The 17,179-nt window shown below is 44.5% G+C and overlaps 1 protein-coding gene across 1 annotated transcript; it reads left to right on the top strand.

Annotated features, from left to right (window-relative positions):
- Positions 1-7,889: 7,889 nt before the first annotated feature.
- tars1 (threonyl-tRNA synthetase 1) lies at positions 7,890-16,420 on the top strand. The gene is made up of 19 exons (XM_086112123.1): positions 7,890-8,044; positions 8,509-8,586; positions 8,680-8,870; positions 9,486-9,609; positions 9,901-10,025; positions 10,450-10,567; positions 11,171-11,235; positions 11,299-11,377; positions 11,561-11,707; positions 12,006-12,104; positions 12,527-12,693; positions 12,768-12,930; positions 13,042-13,179; positions 13,945-14,022; positions 14,109-14,209; positions 14,685-14,789; positions 14,879-14,951; positions 15,785-15,899; positions 15,980-16,420. The coding sequence occupies exons 1-19, from the start codon at positions 7,985-7,987 to the stop codon at positions 16,126-16,128; spliced, it is 2,175 nt and encodes a 724-aa protein (XP_085968249.1). The 5' UTR covers positions 7,890-7,984; the 3' UTR covers positions 16,129-16,420.
- The last annotated feature ends 759 nt before the right edge of the window (positions 16,421-17,179 follow it).

The raw sequence follows: 17,179 nt of genomic DNA, 5'->3' as shown, positions 1-17,179 counted from the left end.
GGGTGCGATCACAGCCAATTTCAATTATGGCCAATCAAAGCGGCTCCCGTCGTTCCTTTTAAATGTGGCGTGCCAGTCGTGCACTGACTGTCTCGACATGGTGGTACTTGGGTGGCCAAAACATCTGAGCCATGAAGATCGACCCACCACACCCCAAAAAGCTGTGCCAGCCAGTGGGATGATTTAAAAAAAAAAAGATAATAATAACAATTCATCAAAATGGCATTCGACCAGCCTACAAAAACACTTGAATTGAAAAATTGGCTTTTAAGTATGTAGTTGAGCTGATCATGTTGCAAGTTGTGGTTTTGATCGAGTAGACAGCAAGAATGCACATACAAATGAGCGGGAAGACATTTCATCTTCTGCACTTTTCTCGTGTCTGATTCAACACAACGGTGAGTTATTTAAAAAAAAAACATTAAAAATTCTGGAGCAGCACCAAAATTTAAATGAAATGAAGCTGTGTGGAAATGGATGAAGTCATTTTTGCATTGCTGCTAACAAGTACACCGCTTCATATTCTGCATCCACACGCTTGAGTTAAATATTCTGGAAGGACTTTTTCTGTTTACTAGTCATTGAATAAAACATTCGCGTGCCTCCTGAATATATGAACTTTGCTTTTCAATGTGCAACATTTTGAGCACTTGCAAGATTAATCTTAACTCTGGAGCTACGTTGGACACTCCGAAGATATGGGAATACCTTTTAAGAGGAAGAAGAAGAAAAAAAAAAGTCATGCTCAGGTCAATTAAGGTTTTGCGCTGTTAATGAGGTGCTTTTTCTCAAGGGTCTTATTCCACTTTGGAAGAAGCGAGCAAACTTTGCGTGTGTTTGGAATTGAAAATGAGTGGAACTCGCATGTGCTTACTAGTGTGTAATTAGGTTGCCTTTGTTACAGTGTGTGTGTGTGTGGGGGGGGGGGCATTTTAGACGACACCGGCATGTTGTGACAAATTATTTATGGTGGAAACTGTTAGCTCAAACTTCCAAAGTGAGAATGACATGACATGCCAGTTATTCAAATGAAGTGTAAATCAGGAGTGTGCACTGATGCAATAAGTCAATAAATGTGGTGAAAAGCCCCCCCCCCCCCCCACCACCACCCTGCAGCACGTTTATATTCCAAAGCGCACACACACAGCACTATACTAATGAATGACCAAAGTCGGTGCACAACAGCGTCCTCGTCCAATCCATATTCCTGGCTTGCGCTTCCAGGAGATGGATTCCCATATTAACAAATGCTGAAAGTGATTTTTTGTTTCGGGGACGGCACTTCTTTTGGCAGCATGAAGGGTAATCCTTTAATGGCTGCCATATTACTACGAAGAGGTAGTCGCTACGGCAGATCCTGTTAGTTTCAATTTTCTTCCCGCTGCTGAGCCAGCAGCACACTGAACTGAATGATAAGGGGTCGCGATGGAGCCCTAATCCTTCTACCAAACGCCCCCACCCTCGTCCCCCGGCCGCTTCATCTGCCATCACCCCTGGCTGGGAGCCGGTTGCCAATAAAACCTTCTTGTGTGCATTGCGTCTTTTACATGGGCTTCGCTCACGTGGCCGCAATCTCCCGTTCTATTCCAGGAAAACAGCTTGGCTGCCAAGCAGACGCGTTGACCTTTTTCGAGCCTTCCCTCGCTGTGTGACATTATGCGCCGAGATGGCCCGCCTCACGAATATAACAGCAAAATAGACGCCAATTAGTCATCCATTTTAAGGCCGCCTCAAACGGGCAGCGCGCGGGGTTGTGCGACAAGCTGTCGTGAGTGGATGACGGGAAGCCGTCGGTTTTGCTGGGAATCAAAACGCAAGACAAGCGCCGCAGATGTAACTGTTGATTAAAAATGCGCTGCAGCTTTCACCAAAAAATTCTGTGTTTTAAAGGTCAACGCGAGCCAGCCAAGTGAGGGCTACTGTGGTGCCACACCACTTTCATATTCATTTTTTGGATTTCAAATTTTCATTTTTTTAATTAAAGTTCGTTTTTATTTCAGTTCGGCTTATTTTTATGCGGTTAATTTTTATCAATTTTTAGAGCATTTTTTTTTTAGTTTATGTGATTTGTTTCCCCCCCAAAATGCTTCATTTTAGTTGAGTTTTAATTTGTTTTAGTATTACAGTACATGTGGCTAGAAAGCAAAGCGTGGAGAGTCTCTGTCACCAGTGAATGGGCGAGCGATCGTTGCTCACAGCCTCTCAGTGGCCATGCACCTCTTTCTTGACTATAGGACCATCTTTTTTGCAGTTTAATACAAAAACTATCCGAGACAATTATTTGTATGTTTGAGCCTTGGATTTGCTTGCATCACTCAGATGAAAAAACACCTCGCTCAAATATTTGGATACCCTTTGCCTTCAGGAAAAGCTTGTTATAAGAGAAAATGTAGCAATTGTTTTTGTGCACAAAAGGACATCAAACTATATACAATTAAAAGTCAGCACGGTGAGGCTAGTGGTTAGCACCCCTGCCTCACACTTCTGAGGTTCTCAGTTCAAATCTCAACTTGCTTGTTTATTTTTTATTTTTTTTTGGGGGGGTACTCAGTTTCCTCCTACATTCTAAAAACATGCATGTTTGGTGAATTGATATGCAAACAAGCATTTATATTTGGGATGCTCCTTCATCATTTCAGGTCGACGACAGCGTCTCTTCACACTCACACGGAACTTCTTAGTGACTTGTTCTTCCTGCTCCCAAATTTACTTGGATGCCTGGAGAGAAGCTCTCATATGTCATCATAAACTCTTTGGGCGCACTGTCACCAAAGAAGGCGCAAGGTGCTCGGTGTCTACAACAACACTCCTTCTGTTTTGGTTTTTTCAGCTCTCCTGTGAAATTTTTCCACTTTTTGTTTGTCGGGGCTCCGTTTGATGGCTGTCGGGAGTCGTTTCATGCGCACCACCACCATCAGCAGCGGCGGCATACGCTTCTACTGTGACGGCGCACCTCTGTCTGAACCTCAAAGTGCAGGGAGCGACCCAGAAAGACAACGTAGCTGCACATTATTTTCTCAAGGAAGGCAATAGACCCCGCGGCAGACCATTCATTTGGCACCTGCACCTGCAGTAGCGACATACCAGACTTTGTGAAAGCGCTATAAGAATAAAGATGTATTATATATTATTAATCTCCCTCTTCAAACCACGATAGCAATCATACTTGTCAGACATGCTGATTTTTAAAAGTAGGAATGGGCGATGACTGATACCAGGTATCGGTATCAGGCCATTGGAAGCCTGATTTTAAGTTATGGGGTACTCAAAGACGCTGCCGAGATCAGCCACCGATACTTGAAGGTACAGTGTGTAGAATTTAGTACCATCTAGTGGTGAACTAATAGAATGCAACGACCTCTGCTCAAAACGTACGCATTTTGAAGCACGACGCGGTGCCTCAGAAAGAGAGAGAGAGAGAGAGAAAGAGAGGCCTCACTTTGCACTTTCCCGGCAGAGGTGCAAATTGTCACCCCAAACGATTTCTAGTATTCCCTCAAGTGACGAAGTAAGTGTATGGCATTGTTTCCACATGCTGTAGGAATCCATTGCAGAAAGAAGATAACAGTTACCGTGTGCGGATTTATTGTCAATATTTATTTTTCCTGCTTTCTTCAATTCATTTGCTATTCTTTGCACCGTTTCATTACAAAAATAGATCATTGGTTGGTTAAAATAGGAACGACGGAAAACGCATTATACAGCGGCTATTGGCCATCACCCAGCCAATGATGTCACGGTTGTCGCGAGATAGTGGAGGAGGTGTCACACATCTCGTGATGGACTTCTTAGCAGATGGTTGTCTGTGTGCTAGCGGTAGCACGCTGCCCCCCACCCCATCCCATCCCCCCCATGGCTGACCCAATGTCATCCGTCATCGTCTCCCAGCGTGGAGGGCGGCTGAAGGCCAGTGATTTTTCATGGCGGCGCCTGCCCTTGGACTCGCTTGTAAGGAAAGCTTTCAGATGCGCTTGATTGCAACCCAGGTTAGAGTTGAGTCTGTACAATCCTTTCTGAACGCAACCCTGCTCCACACTTCCCTTTTGATCCCCATTAATTCGTTGGCGCAACCTTTTTTTTTGCATCATGAATGTACGGTCTTCTTTTGAGTGAGATTGATAGAAATGGTTGAATAAGTCAGGTGAGTGCCCTGCGTTATTTAAGAGAATGATTTGTGGGAGACGACCGATGTGAGCGATGGTCTAATAATGCGCCGAAGCGACGCGAATGTAGAAAAAGGAAGGATCAAATATTCATGAAGTGTTTGGATGGAGCAAATCCCATCATGTGTTGTCGTCTGTGCAATTTCCTCGCGGGGGAGTGAACGAGGCGGGCGCAAGGCGATGCTCCCTCCGGAGACGAACACCAAACTTCAGTGATTGATGCGACTCGCAAGTGACGGCGAGTGCAAAGTGCAGGTAGTAAAAAAAAAAAAAAAAAAGAAGGAGAACCTCTCTACTGACACCTACAGGACAAGTCATATAAAATATTCAAAGTTGCTGCAAATAATGAAAGCTCACTTATTTATAGACATGCAAAGTGACATCCTCTCAACAGCAGGACTCCCCTAAATAATTCCACGCTCACAGGGTTTGACCCACTCTAGTTTTTTTTTTGTTTGTTTTAATGTCTTTGCTATTAATAATAACCATTCTCATCAAAACAGCATCTTTTATCTTTCTTTTGGATCTCGCTCCTTTTAGGCATATTTCAGTCCGTGGCAATAATTTTCTGTTTGGCTCCCCTAGAAACAAGAAAACATTGAAAAAAAGAATATAGAGATCAACTTACAACAAATTGTAATTTTATCTCTACTGTTTTTTAAAAATCTGTCACAGACACGTTTTGAAGTGCATCAATTTTCCGAAAATAAAATAACAATAATGTAACGAGTAATAAATAAAAAAATAAATAATAACAACAATAAAAAAATTATCAAAAAAATAAAATAATAATAATAATAGCAACGAGAGTGCTACAACTTGGATTGGAACACAACCTCTCCACTGCGAGACAGATTTTTTTAACCAATAGGTGCTACCTCATTACTTCTTAATTTATTCCATCATTCCCAAAAAGCCCCAAAAGTCATGTTGGAGGTTTGCATCGCTGACAAAGGAGCCACTCATGCTTGTTGCAATCACAAAGTGATTGGCAGGTGAGCAGTCATGGGGGTGGGGGGGCAGTCCGCCCTGCTGTAACCCTGAACAAGATCTGGATAACCAGGAGCAGAGATGATTTGAAATCAAAGTCGATCCCTCACTTCAATCTCGAGTTGCAGATCGTATTTGCCATACATTTGGATCAGAACCGCTGAGTGCCTGACAAGGCTTTGAAACAAACATTGAAGCCTAAAACAGAGGCGAGGATTCGACAGAGCATCAACATGCCCTGTGTGCGTGTTTGATTTATTTATTTATTTTTTGCAGCTTTTGAAGGTGAATTATTCAACACTTCCCTCTCTCCCTCTGAGCACCCCTTCCCACTCCTCAAAAAAAAAAAAAAAACAGCATGGAAGCTCACAGTGCGCTTCATCTTCTCCACTAATTCCCACAGAGAGTGTCAGGAGTTTAAAAACTGCTGTCGAACATGAACTGCAATGTGCACATCGTCTGGAGCCAAAAAAGACAGAAAATGTAGGACAAATATCACCTCAGCTGCCAATGGAGCAACCCGGCTATCAACCGGATGATTGCAATCATCTGCTCTTTGTTGGTTTTATTTAAAGCCTTCCTTGTGAGGGAGCTCCTTGACGGAGTGCGCGGCTACATCTCATTCGGATGCACTCGCTTTCGTCGGAAGGTTTAAGCGATTATTGGACGTATTTAAGAAGCACTTCTGTGGATTACCACCTTGGAGGTGCGACGTGAGAAATGTCGAGTCACTTTTGTGAATTACTGCTTTTAGTTTCACTTTTCCCGTTTTGACAAATATCATGAAAGAGTCCAAAGCTTGATACACACAGCACATAAGTTCATATTTCAATTGCAAAATAATGCTTTGTAAAGCATGGGTATATTATATGTACCAAAAACCAAATCACCAAATCTCCCAAACGTTATGTAATTACTAGCAAATCAACTGGTTGAAGTCACAAAAGTTATATGAGTGTAAACATACTGAAATGTTATCCAAACTGCCCCAATCCAAATTGTGCTAGAAGTTACCTAAACTAAAGGGGTGTTCACACGGCACACATTTGCTCCGGCGCTGCACCGATGTATTTTGTTGCGATATATTTTGCACCGCAGCAAATTGTGTGGAACGTTCACACGTACAAAGCCGCTGAGCGTGTCTGCACCGGCACAGCGTCGGTGCAGCCCCACTTGCGTTCACACGGCAGTTTCTGCAGCGGAGCAAAACGACAGAAAACAAATGAGCTGTCGTGTTGGTTCTTTTTAAAACGTACAGTATACACAACTCAAGCGACTACTGGACAGGCACGTCCTTCTCCTTCTCGGTCTCCGTGCCTTCTGCTCGAGAGTGACTGCCCCCGAAAACGTAAATCAACGATGACTTCAATGACACTCAGAAAAGCAAATACGTAATGCGCCAAACAGAAAATCAAGAGAGGAAATCACAAAATAAATTATATGGGTGGCGGGGGGTTGTGAACACACAACAAAGGAACAAACTACACAAACAACTCCGAGACAGACCAGTCTCCTACAAAAGGAAAGATGTTACCAGCCAAGTCTTGTGTCGTTATTAAACAAACACATGACGGAAGTCCGACAGAGCGCGAAAGCAACGCATTCTCGCCGTACGTAAACTCTTCACAAGCATTTGCTCTGGAGCAAATTTAACCCAGTTGCGTTCACACGTGCAAATTTACACCGGTGCTGCTTCGCAAACAAGCATTTTCTCCGGAGCAAGTTTTTAAACCACCTCCCTGAGGTGGATCAAATTTGGTCCGGTGTAAGCTCTTTTCCGGGGCTACGCCGGAGCTAATTTGCACGTGTGAATGCTCTACTGGGGCAGCCCCGGCTAGCACCGGACCAAATCTTGCCATGTGAACACCCCTTAATATACTGCCGAAAACGTACCTAAATGCGCCAATATCTATATCGGATTTCTCATTTCATTTGTCATTTATTTCAATCACAAGGTAGGAAAAATCATAAAGTTCTGAAGGTGTTTATATTTTCAAATAATAATTTCCACATCATTAGAAGGAAAATTGCAATATACCGTCACTGGGTCAGCTGTTTTTTTTTTTTTTTTTAAATAGGCTCACAGACTACTCAAATGGTCCTTGGGGGCCACCATGTTAGTGACCCCTAATCTCAATTGCTTATAGATAAACTATATGCATTTATAGTTTTTCTGATACGGACCGGCGGCAGACTACATTCTCAGTTTTGCACGGTTCTCATCCACTTCTGAATATCCGGCCTTGTATCCATGTACAGGACTGCTCAGTATTACTGCCTGATTTTTGATTCTATGATCCTACTTTGCTGCTGTAAACCTGAAGTTCCCCATCACTGGACTAATAATGGCCAATTCTATTCTATTCTAAAATCCAATGCAGCTAAATAACACTGAAAATAGTCAACACAAAACATTGTTAAATGACCTCAGATTTTTTTTTTCACGAGAGGGCTTGGATTGAATCACTTCAAATGGGCAGTAAACGATGAGTTTTTGTTACAAAAACAGACATAAACTGAAATCTAAATTGAATAAATGTGTGTTACATCAAATATGGAACTAGAAAATACATATTTAAAATACCAGTTCATATTTAAAAAAAAAAGAAAAATGACAACTTCGAAAAATTATACATATTGTTACTCAAATAAAACATGTAGAAGTGCAACGTTGCATCATGAAATAGCAAAAAGACGAAGAATAAAATGTTGCATCAGATTTCCGGGTGACGTCACCAGCCGTCACCGCCACTCGGCGCTCATCGTGACAGTCCCAACAGCTCGCTAAACCGCGAACAAGTCGCTCAAAGTGGGCCAGATTGTCACTTGTTATGGCCGAATTACCTGTCGTGGAGAAAATGAGCCAACTCAACGTGGCCGAAGGTCAAAAGGTATCGTATCGCCGTCGTTTCTAGCAACGCTCATTCAATGTAGCTGGTTAGCTTAGCCTAGCCGCCGCTCTGTTCACATTGACAACAACTAGCAATGCGCCGCTCACGTGTCGGCCCCCTAAAAAAACTCCGGACTCCACTTTTATGTCGCTGGAATGCGCATATGATTATGGGAGCCTCTTACATCAACTTCGCTTAAGTTGTATCTTTTAACAGTCAACATGAACTGGAAGTAGCCGGAAAGGCAAATTTGATTTGTTTCCCCTTGTACTTGCACGTTTTCAAAAGTATTTCACTGTAATAACTTTGTAATGTGTCAACAAGCACGTCCCTTGTCATCATTCGGGATGTCAATCAAGAGTTTAGCGACTCTGTATTGTGATTATGTGGAGTCGACTCTGGCACACGCACGTAGCATTGAGTAAACACAAGTTAATATCCTGTACTGTGTGATGTTTGGACAGGGGGGAGCATTCAATGGGAAAGATGGAGGAAAGAAGAAGGTCAAAAATAATGCAGGAGATGCTGGAGGCAGAGCTGAGGTGAGCAACAAAAACGTAATTTCATGTCCTGCACATCAGTAGTTTATACACTTAGAAATGTGTTTGTTTGGGTCTCCCCCCCACCCACCACAGCTTTCACCAGCACCCGAGTACATCGACGAGCGCCTGACATTGTACGCTAAGCTCAAAGCTGAGCATGATGCCCTCATGGCAGAGAGGGCCGCGAAGGAGTCTCGTCCCATTAAGGTCACCTTACCGGACGGGAAGGTGGTAGACGCAGAGTCTTGGAAGACCACGCCCTACCAAGTGGCTTGTGGAATCAGGTCAGTTTACTGTGGTTACATTTTTAAACTACCTAAATGGGGGAATATTCACTGCGGCCCTGCCAAATGCAATGATAAATAGATGAGGTCTGGAGACTGTGACCAGTATGCTTGCAAATGCTGTCAACTATTCAGCGTGCTGGTAAAAAAAATTAAATAAAAATAAAAAAATAAAATATTTGCGTGAGCATGAGTGCATGTTTTAATGCTTCCTCTGCAGAGTAAAAGTTAGAAATGTGTTACTAAATTACTTCTTGGGCATACTTCTCCTTCTTTGGGTGCTGTAGCGGTGGAAAAAAAAGAAGCAGCAGAAGGTTGTTCGGCTTCAAGGCAAAGCTTGAGCAGAAATAAACGATCTTTGTATGTTGTTTCCCTCTTGTGCTAAACAAACACGTAATACACATAAAGGCTCCTTTTTCATTGTGAAGCCCTGCCTTTGCAACGCCACGCGTATTGTCAGTGTTGTCAAACTTGACTATTGTTTTTATGCTACACTATGATTTTGGACACGTCCGAGCACTTTTGAACTACGCTCGTCTCTTTCAAGTGGACTTGTCAGCGTAACTCAACGTCGTGGCGTGAATTTGATGAATTATGTCCCGCTGTGGCATCTAGTCAAGGTCTGGCCGACAACACTGTGATCGCCAAGGTGAATAAAGACGTGTGGGATCTGGACCGGCCTTTGGAGGACGACTGCAGCCTCGAGTTGCTCAAGTTTGACGATGACGAAGCTCAAGCTGTAAGTCCAAAGCCGCCAATCATTGTCGATCGCGATCGACATATTGGGCAGCCCTGGTCTCGGACAAGACATTTCCATTGTGCTAGTCCGTCACAAGGCAATTGATAGTAAAGAGTGAAATGTTTCTATGGGGGTGAGTGGGTGGGATCAATTCCAAACAATTCAGTTAAAAAAAAAAAACATAAAGCACCCATTGTTATGTAAGCTGAAATGAAAAATCAATCACTGTTTAAGAAACGTTGCTATGGAAGTGGAAGAAAAAAAAAAGACAACTTTTCTATGTCCTTGAAGGTTTACTGGCATTCCAGCGCTCATATCCTGGGCGAAGCCATGGAGCGAGTGTACGGGGGCTGCCTGTGCTACGGCCCGCCCATCGAGAACGGCTTCTACTACGACATGTTCCTCGACGGCAACGAGTGAGTGGCGCGGGCTGCGGCTTCACCTTTCTCCAAACGGCCGTCAATGAGCTGAGCTTTTTGAATCGCGTGGACGGGAGATGAACTAACTTCCTTTCCTTTTTCCACCGCAATTTTCCCAGGCTGCGGGAGAGCGCGGTCTAATTAATTCCATAACCCTCTTAATGAAGTCATGTTATGCTAATGGCCTTCCTGACTGACTGAGTCTTACGAAGGAGATTTTGACATTGCAGGACCCTCGCAGCCAATTACTCTCCACTATTAGTCCAGATTTCTCAAAGGTTCCTTCGCTAATCACAACGGTGCTGACACTTGGATGCCCTTTAAACACTGGCGCACTAAATTTAGCTGCGCTTTAGAGGTAGTTTGAATATCAATGCGAGATGCAGTGTTGGCATTTCTACTTTGTGGAATTTGTGTGCAGCGGGGTGTCGAGCAATGACTTCCCCTGTCTGGAAGGCTTGTGCAAGAAAATCATCAAGGAGAAGCAGCCGTTTGAGAGACTGGAGATCAAAAAGGAAACCCTGCTGGAAATGTTCAAGGTATTCCACAAAAGGAGCATCAGCCGAGCGAACCCTCGCGATTCGTGCGGGATCGGGACCGCTGCCAAAAGCTGAAATCTGCCAAGAATTGATGCAAAAGGAGGTTGCAGTTGCTTGTAGATGCCACAAGATGGCGGCAAAAATGAGAGATTCATAAAACATCAACACCACGCACACGTCGTAGACAATCTCGGATTCGTGCTATTCAGTTGTTGGTCTTCAACAGAAACAAACCACCTTAAAATGAGGCTCATTAGCCAAACACATTAGCGCAAACGAATACCGAATGTGGGCTGCAATTGTGCAACTGAAAGTCATTCCACTAACTTGCTCCAATGTGCACACAACAAATCGAAAGGAACACAAACAAAGTAGACCACATACTTTTCGGTTTCGATTTTGAGAGTGCAAGGTGCATTCAAGGACCACCAACTAAACAGGACACCTCAAAGGCAGACAAAAAATTACATATAAAAATGCGCACAAAAACGGCAAAGATGTTCAGCAAATAATGGAGGATATGTTTAAAAAAAAAAATCTGCAAAGGCCAAACGGCTAATATGCGGCGGCTTGCCGTTAAACAGACACTCTCCATCTTGACAGTACAACAAGTTCAAGTGCCGCATACTGAACGAGAAGGTCACCACTCCCACCACGACAGTTTACAGGTGAGTCAATGTTTGTCGCGGTGGGTGACGGCTCTTTGCGTCTCAACCATCCCGACGTTTCAGGTGCGGCCCTTTAATCGATTTGTGTCGGGGTCCACACGTGAGGCACACGGGAAAAATCAAGGCACTTAAGATCCACAAGGTGAGCCACCTCTCTTCCGTGGATTCTGTTACGGTTTGTGCCACAATTCATTTTGATTTGTTCAATTCATCTGAACTTGATACATCCGGGAAACTTCAACATAAGGAAATAAAAGTCTTGAATTACGAAAGGCGGCTATCCGGGCCATAATCCTCAAAATGTGTTTGTATTTCTGGCGCACAGAACTCGTCCACATACTGGGAGGGAAAAGCGGACATGGAGACACTCCAGAGGATCTATGGAATCTCCTTCCCAGACCCCAAAATGCTGAAAGAGTGGGAGAAGTTTCAGGAAGAGGCCAAGAACAGAGATCATCGCAAACTGGGCCGGGTATGAATTTACGGCGCTCACAAAGTAGACCACGTATCAAGGTCTCTTTTTTTTATTTTTCCTCTTTGCCAAAATGACTCCCGAACGCTTTTCAGCTTTGAGTGATGATAAATTGAGCTGACTGCAGCAATCAGGTCCCGTTTACTAGCGCCGCTTTCTCGGGCAGATTGAGTTCATTTCAGCCAAGCTGCGGAGAATAAAAAAAGTGATCTTAGAAAGACAAATCCTCATTCCAGCACGTGATGAGTCGGTCCAAATGCAATCCGGTGTGACCTAAATGCAAATGTGCCATCCTCAGGAACAGGACCTGTTCTTCTTCCACGACCTGAGTCCAGGCAGTTGCTTCTTTCTGCCCAAAGGCGCCTTCATCTACAACACCCTGATCGAGTTCATCAGAGTAAGTCAGAGTCCGCGTTGGACAAAAAGTGAGTCCATTCGTGGCCGGGCAGCCAGTTTGGTCATGTTTGAGGGGCGCCGCTTTGAAGTTCAACCGAGTTGACGCGAAAAAGGAGTTCATGGCGGTCGGCGGTATGGCGTCGATGAATTGGCTCAGAAAAACCTTTTCGTTGACATCCGTTTATTCACAAGCGGGACATGATTTCGAATGGGAGGTGTCGTAATTACCCAAAGAAAATGTAATCATGATTCACTGACTGATTTGGTTCACGTGTCCGAAAAATAGCCGGCGATGTTGATCGTTGTTTTTCAAAGGGCAAGAAAATGTTTCATTTCATCTGCTTTATGAATTGATTCCGGCAATCGGCTAAACTCCTCCTGATGAGGTTCTATTCAAAGCTTGGCTTATTTTTCCCGTGGCAGAGTGAGTACCGCAAAAGGGGCTTCCAGGAGGTGGTGACGCCCAACATCTACAACAGCAAACTCTGGCAGACCTCCGGTCACTGGCAGCACTACAGCGAAAACATGTTCTCCTTCGAGGTGGAGAAGGAAATTTTCGCCCTCAAACCTATGAACTGCCCCGGCCACTGGTGAGGGCCCCTTTTTGCGTCCGCGCTATTTTTTTTATCTTTTTGAGTTTCTCATTTCCCTGGTGAAATTTCAGTCTGATGTTCGATCACCGGCCGCGCTCCTGGAGAGAGCTGCCGCTTCGTATGGCCGACTTTGGCGTCCTGCACCGCAACGAGCTGTCGGGAGCCCTCACCGGTCTCACCCGCGTCCGCCGCTTCCAGCAGGACGACGCTCACATCTTCTGCTCCATGGATCAGGTGAGGCCAACCGCCGCCGCCACTTCGAAGCGCTAACGAGCCGTCGGAACGCATCGGCCGAGTCGCCTTCGCTTGCCGCGTTCAAACTGCGTCGCTGCTTTTGGCGCTCAGATCGAGGATGAGATCAAAGGCTGCCTGGACTTCCTCCGCACCGTGTACGACGTGTTCGGCTTCTCGTTCAAGCTAAACCTGTCCACGAGACCCGAGAAATTCTTGGGAGAACCCGCCATCTGGGAGCAAGCGGAGAAGGTAATCAATGCGCTCCCTTGTTTTTCTTGCTTAGCTGAAAATGTCAACCGCTCGCGCAAAGTCTCAGGGGAGCAAAGATGGCCGAGCCGTGATGTTATCAAGATAGAAATTGAAGAGCCTCGCCGCAAATGGAGCGCGCTTCTCTGAAGACAAAGAACATCTATATTTAAAACAAACGGGCGGCATTCCGCACGTCTGCCGTCAGCGAAAAATGTGCTTTGTTCTCCTGAGACTTTATCTCGCCACAGAGATTTTCCAACATTTGTCAGCTCCTTGCGAGATACGATTGTACCCCTCGACCAAATGAAGGATGACGCTGAATGAATTCCCCCCATTTTTGTGATTCTGTCTTCATAAATAAAAGGAAAGTTGTACATTGGTGCATTGCGGACTATGTTGAAGTGGTGGGATCGTAAACGACTCACTTTTTTTTTTTGCTACTGGCAGTGAATTGCGATAGAATGTTGTGGTTCACATTTACAGAATGAAATCACACGGGGTTTTTTTCTCTTTACATGCAGGGGAAGGGACAGCAGGGGGCGGCACCGCCTCACCTGCCCACTATGATCGCACGTCCCCGGTCGTGAAAAAATATAGAATCTCTTCAGCATTTATAATTCTCTCCCGCTTTTATGCCATCCAATTGCCTGTGTTATGATTTATGTACAATGAACGGTCGCGGAATTCAGACGATTGGCTTGCGCGCCGCTTGCAGGTCGCACTGAAGGATCTCATGATTGCGTGCGTGTTCTGCTTCTTTGCCAGCAACTGGAGAACAGCTTGAATGACTTTGGGGAGAAATGGGTTCTCAACCCGGGAGATGGAGCTTTTTACGGGCCAAAGGTGAACCAGCGAACCCGAACTGCCAATCAGCGGGCGGGGGACGGACGCGCGTCTTCGATTTAACTTCTCGTCTCGTTTCCACGCAGATTGACATTCAGATCAAGGACGCCATCGGCCGATACCATCAGTGTGCCACCATCCAGCTGGACTTCCAGCTACCCATTCGCTTCAATCTCTCCTTTGTTAGGTGCTTATCCAGCTCGATGGCTACAATTCATCCGGCCTGAGGAAAATCTATGCAAATCTCTTTTGAGTGATGTTTTGTAGCGCTGTTCTGTTCAACTCTTTGACAGCCCAGGCTTGCGACGGGGCGGGCAGAGAAATCGGGATCGTTCAATGAAAATGTCTCATATTCAAGCAGAAACTCATGTTTTGCTTTGTGAGAAGCAGACATCCGTGCAAAATAGTTCTCCTTGCCATCATGCAAAGCATTACAGTACCATTTAAAAATATATATATTTCACTTCAACATAGTGGCAACATATCCAAAGCTTGCTCCTACCCAAAGTTTTACTGTAAGTTCAGCCGCTTGTCAGTGAGCGTACCACTGGAGTCACTATTTTATATTGAAGTCGCATATGCGAGGCGACTTGCAGTGAGGTAAATAAATGGAAAGTTTGCAACTGTGACAATCGCTGCCATTTTCGCAACCCTCTTCACAGCCCTGACGGAGACGACAAGAAGAGACCGGTGATCATCCACAGAGCCATCCTGGGATCGGTCGAGCGCATGATCGCCATCCTGACCGAAAACTACGGAGGCAAATGGTTCGTTGGAAAGCATTCCCTCAATTTTTTTTTTTTTTTTTTTGTATGGTAGTATCACTGGAGACATGCGCTAATAAAATGTCCCACAGGCCGCTTTGGCTGTCACCTCGCCAAGTTATGGTCGTACCCGTGGGACCGACCTGTGAGGAGTATGCTCAGAAGGTAAATAAAGATGCATCTCCACCTGACCCAATGTTCCAAGGAACATTTAGTTCTCTGCACCTTTCGCTGGAACTAAAAGGATCCTGCGGCCTGTTGTTTCTGCCGTCGAAACAGTCCTGAAACGTTTTATGTCCATCGCACTACCAGGCTTTGGCCCCAAAAGGTTCCTGAACCTTTTGAGGGTACTAACACACTAAGCCGGCTGGTCTCCCAAAAAATGTTCACGTAATCATTTTAACATTAATAACAATACATGTTATTCATAGTGCACCTCACTCTCCGAATTAAGTACTGTAATATTTATGATAAGATGCATTAAATCACTCATGAATAAAAAAGGCTTCATTTCACTCGCAGGATTACAGTTTCTTATCGCGCGATCAAAAAGTTCCTCGTCGTAAAACTGTAGATATGCACCAGAAATAATGTGAAGGTGACACAATCTTTTGTAAAGGTTTGGTGACAATAACTATCATGAAAAATGCATTTGAATATCGCACACATCAGAACACGCGTTGACGGCACTCAATTCAGTTTTCATCTGTGAGAAGCAAGAAAGCAGGATAATATAATGTACTCAAAAAATAGGACTGTGGCGTTCTTGAGGTAGGAGGGAAAGTAGGCGTACTAAGAGAACATAAACTGGCTATCTGGTCAGCCCCATCATCTTGGAGGTGAATTACTGCCACCAGGTGGACCGGAGACTTATCGCATTCACGTTTGACCAGCAAGCAGCAGTGAGGAAATACGATCCGCAAGTTATCCATCTGGGATCGCCGCTTTGTCTGACTTTTTACAGTGGCCTCGCCTTTTTCTTTCTGTTAACTGTCCAGGTTCGACAAGACTTCCACAACGCCGGCTTCATGAGCGACGTGGACCTGGATCCCGGATGCACTCTGAACAAGAAAATCCGAAACGCCCAACTGGCACAGTACAACTTCATCCTGGGTCAGTGACTTGATCACTGCTCGTCCTAACCCGCTCTCCCTCGCTAATGTCTTTCCCCACTTGTTGCTCTCGTGAAACAGTGGTGGGGGAGAAGGAGAAGACGAGCAACACCGTGAACGTGCGCACTCGGGATAACAAAGTTCACGGCGAGCGCGCCGTGGACGACTGCATCCAGCGTCTCAAAGAGCTCAAATCGTCCAAGAGTCGGAACGCGGAGGAGGACTTCTGAGCCGTTTGGTGTTATCTTAGCATCTCAATTCATGGGAAAGGGGCTCTGGCTTTTTTTTTTTGTAATTAAAAAGAAGCCAAACGAATTTTTCAACATATATTCTGTTATTGATCATGTGACTTGCGCGCCATCATGTGTAACTTGATGCCTGGTCTCCTATATTACAACTGTAATTGCAAAATTTCCTGCATTAACAGTCAGTCTGGTTGATTTCTTTATGTTGTCTTCATGGTTTCAGGGAATTATACAGTACATGAGTTGCAATTTTGGTAACTAAACGGTCTCATCTTGATTTGTGTGCGTGTGTGTTTAAATTATGTGGCTCTTTCTGTAAAAACGGTCTTCCCCCTACAAAGAACAGCATCGACATTACACTCTATAGAGGGGAGAAAAAAAAACGGAATGGTCAATACACCTGTACAATTAGATAATGAACATTCCATACCACCATTTTATTTTGAATATATCATCTCAAAATGAAATGTAGTTCTTTTCATTTTAGCAAAACACTTTTAGTTGATATTTGTATTATAATCGAAATATATCCTCGGGTCGCAGATGAGCGGGAGCCACGCTGACTCCCGCTCACACCTTATGTGAGGCAGATGAACCGACGACTTGGGCTCCGTCCCAGATATGAGGAAATACATCCTCCAGTAAACAATGTGGTATCATGAATTAAAAAGTTTACAGTCACAACTATTTCTAGAGGTAGAAAATGTGGTCCTATCATTTAAAATGCATTCTTTACGCTCCCTCACTTTATCAATTAATACTATGTGTCAATTTTTCAATCCATCCATTCCTGTCGTTAGGACTTTGTCTCACCACTAGTGGGCGCTCTTTCTATCCACCAGAAACCAAAATGTAGTCAGAACCACTGCAAAACCACTCGATTGTAAAAAATAGCGTCACTAATATTCACAAGACTCGGCCGTAAACAGGTAAATGTGCAATTAAGCATTTGCTCTGCTGCTGACCTCACGATGTGCCCCCCCCCCCGTTTTATTTGGAAATGTCCCCTTTAAGTCATGCAAATGCACCCCATTAC

This window comes from Hippocampus guttulatus, chromosome 5, assembly GCF_054856545.1.
Source record: "Hippocampus guttulatus isolate MCC_2025c chromosome 5, RoL_Hgut_1.0, whole genome shotgun sequence".
Classification (NCBI taxonomy): Eukaryota; Metazoa; Chordata; class Actinopteri; order Syngnathiformes; family Syngnathidae; genus Hippocampus; species Hippocampus guttulatus.
This window is presented reverse-complemented; position numbering and strand designations above follow the sequence as displayed.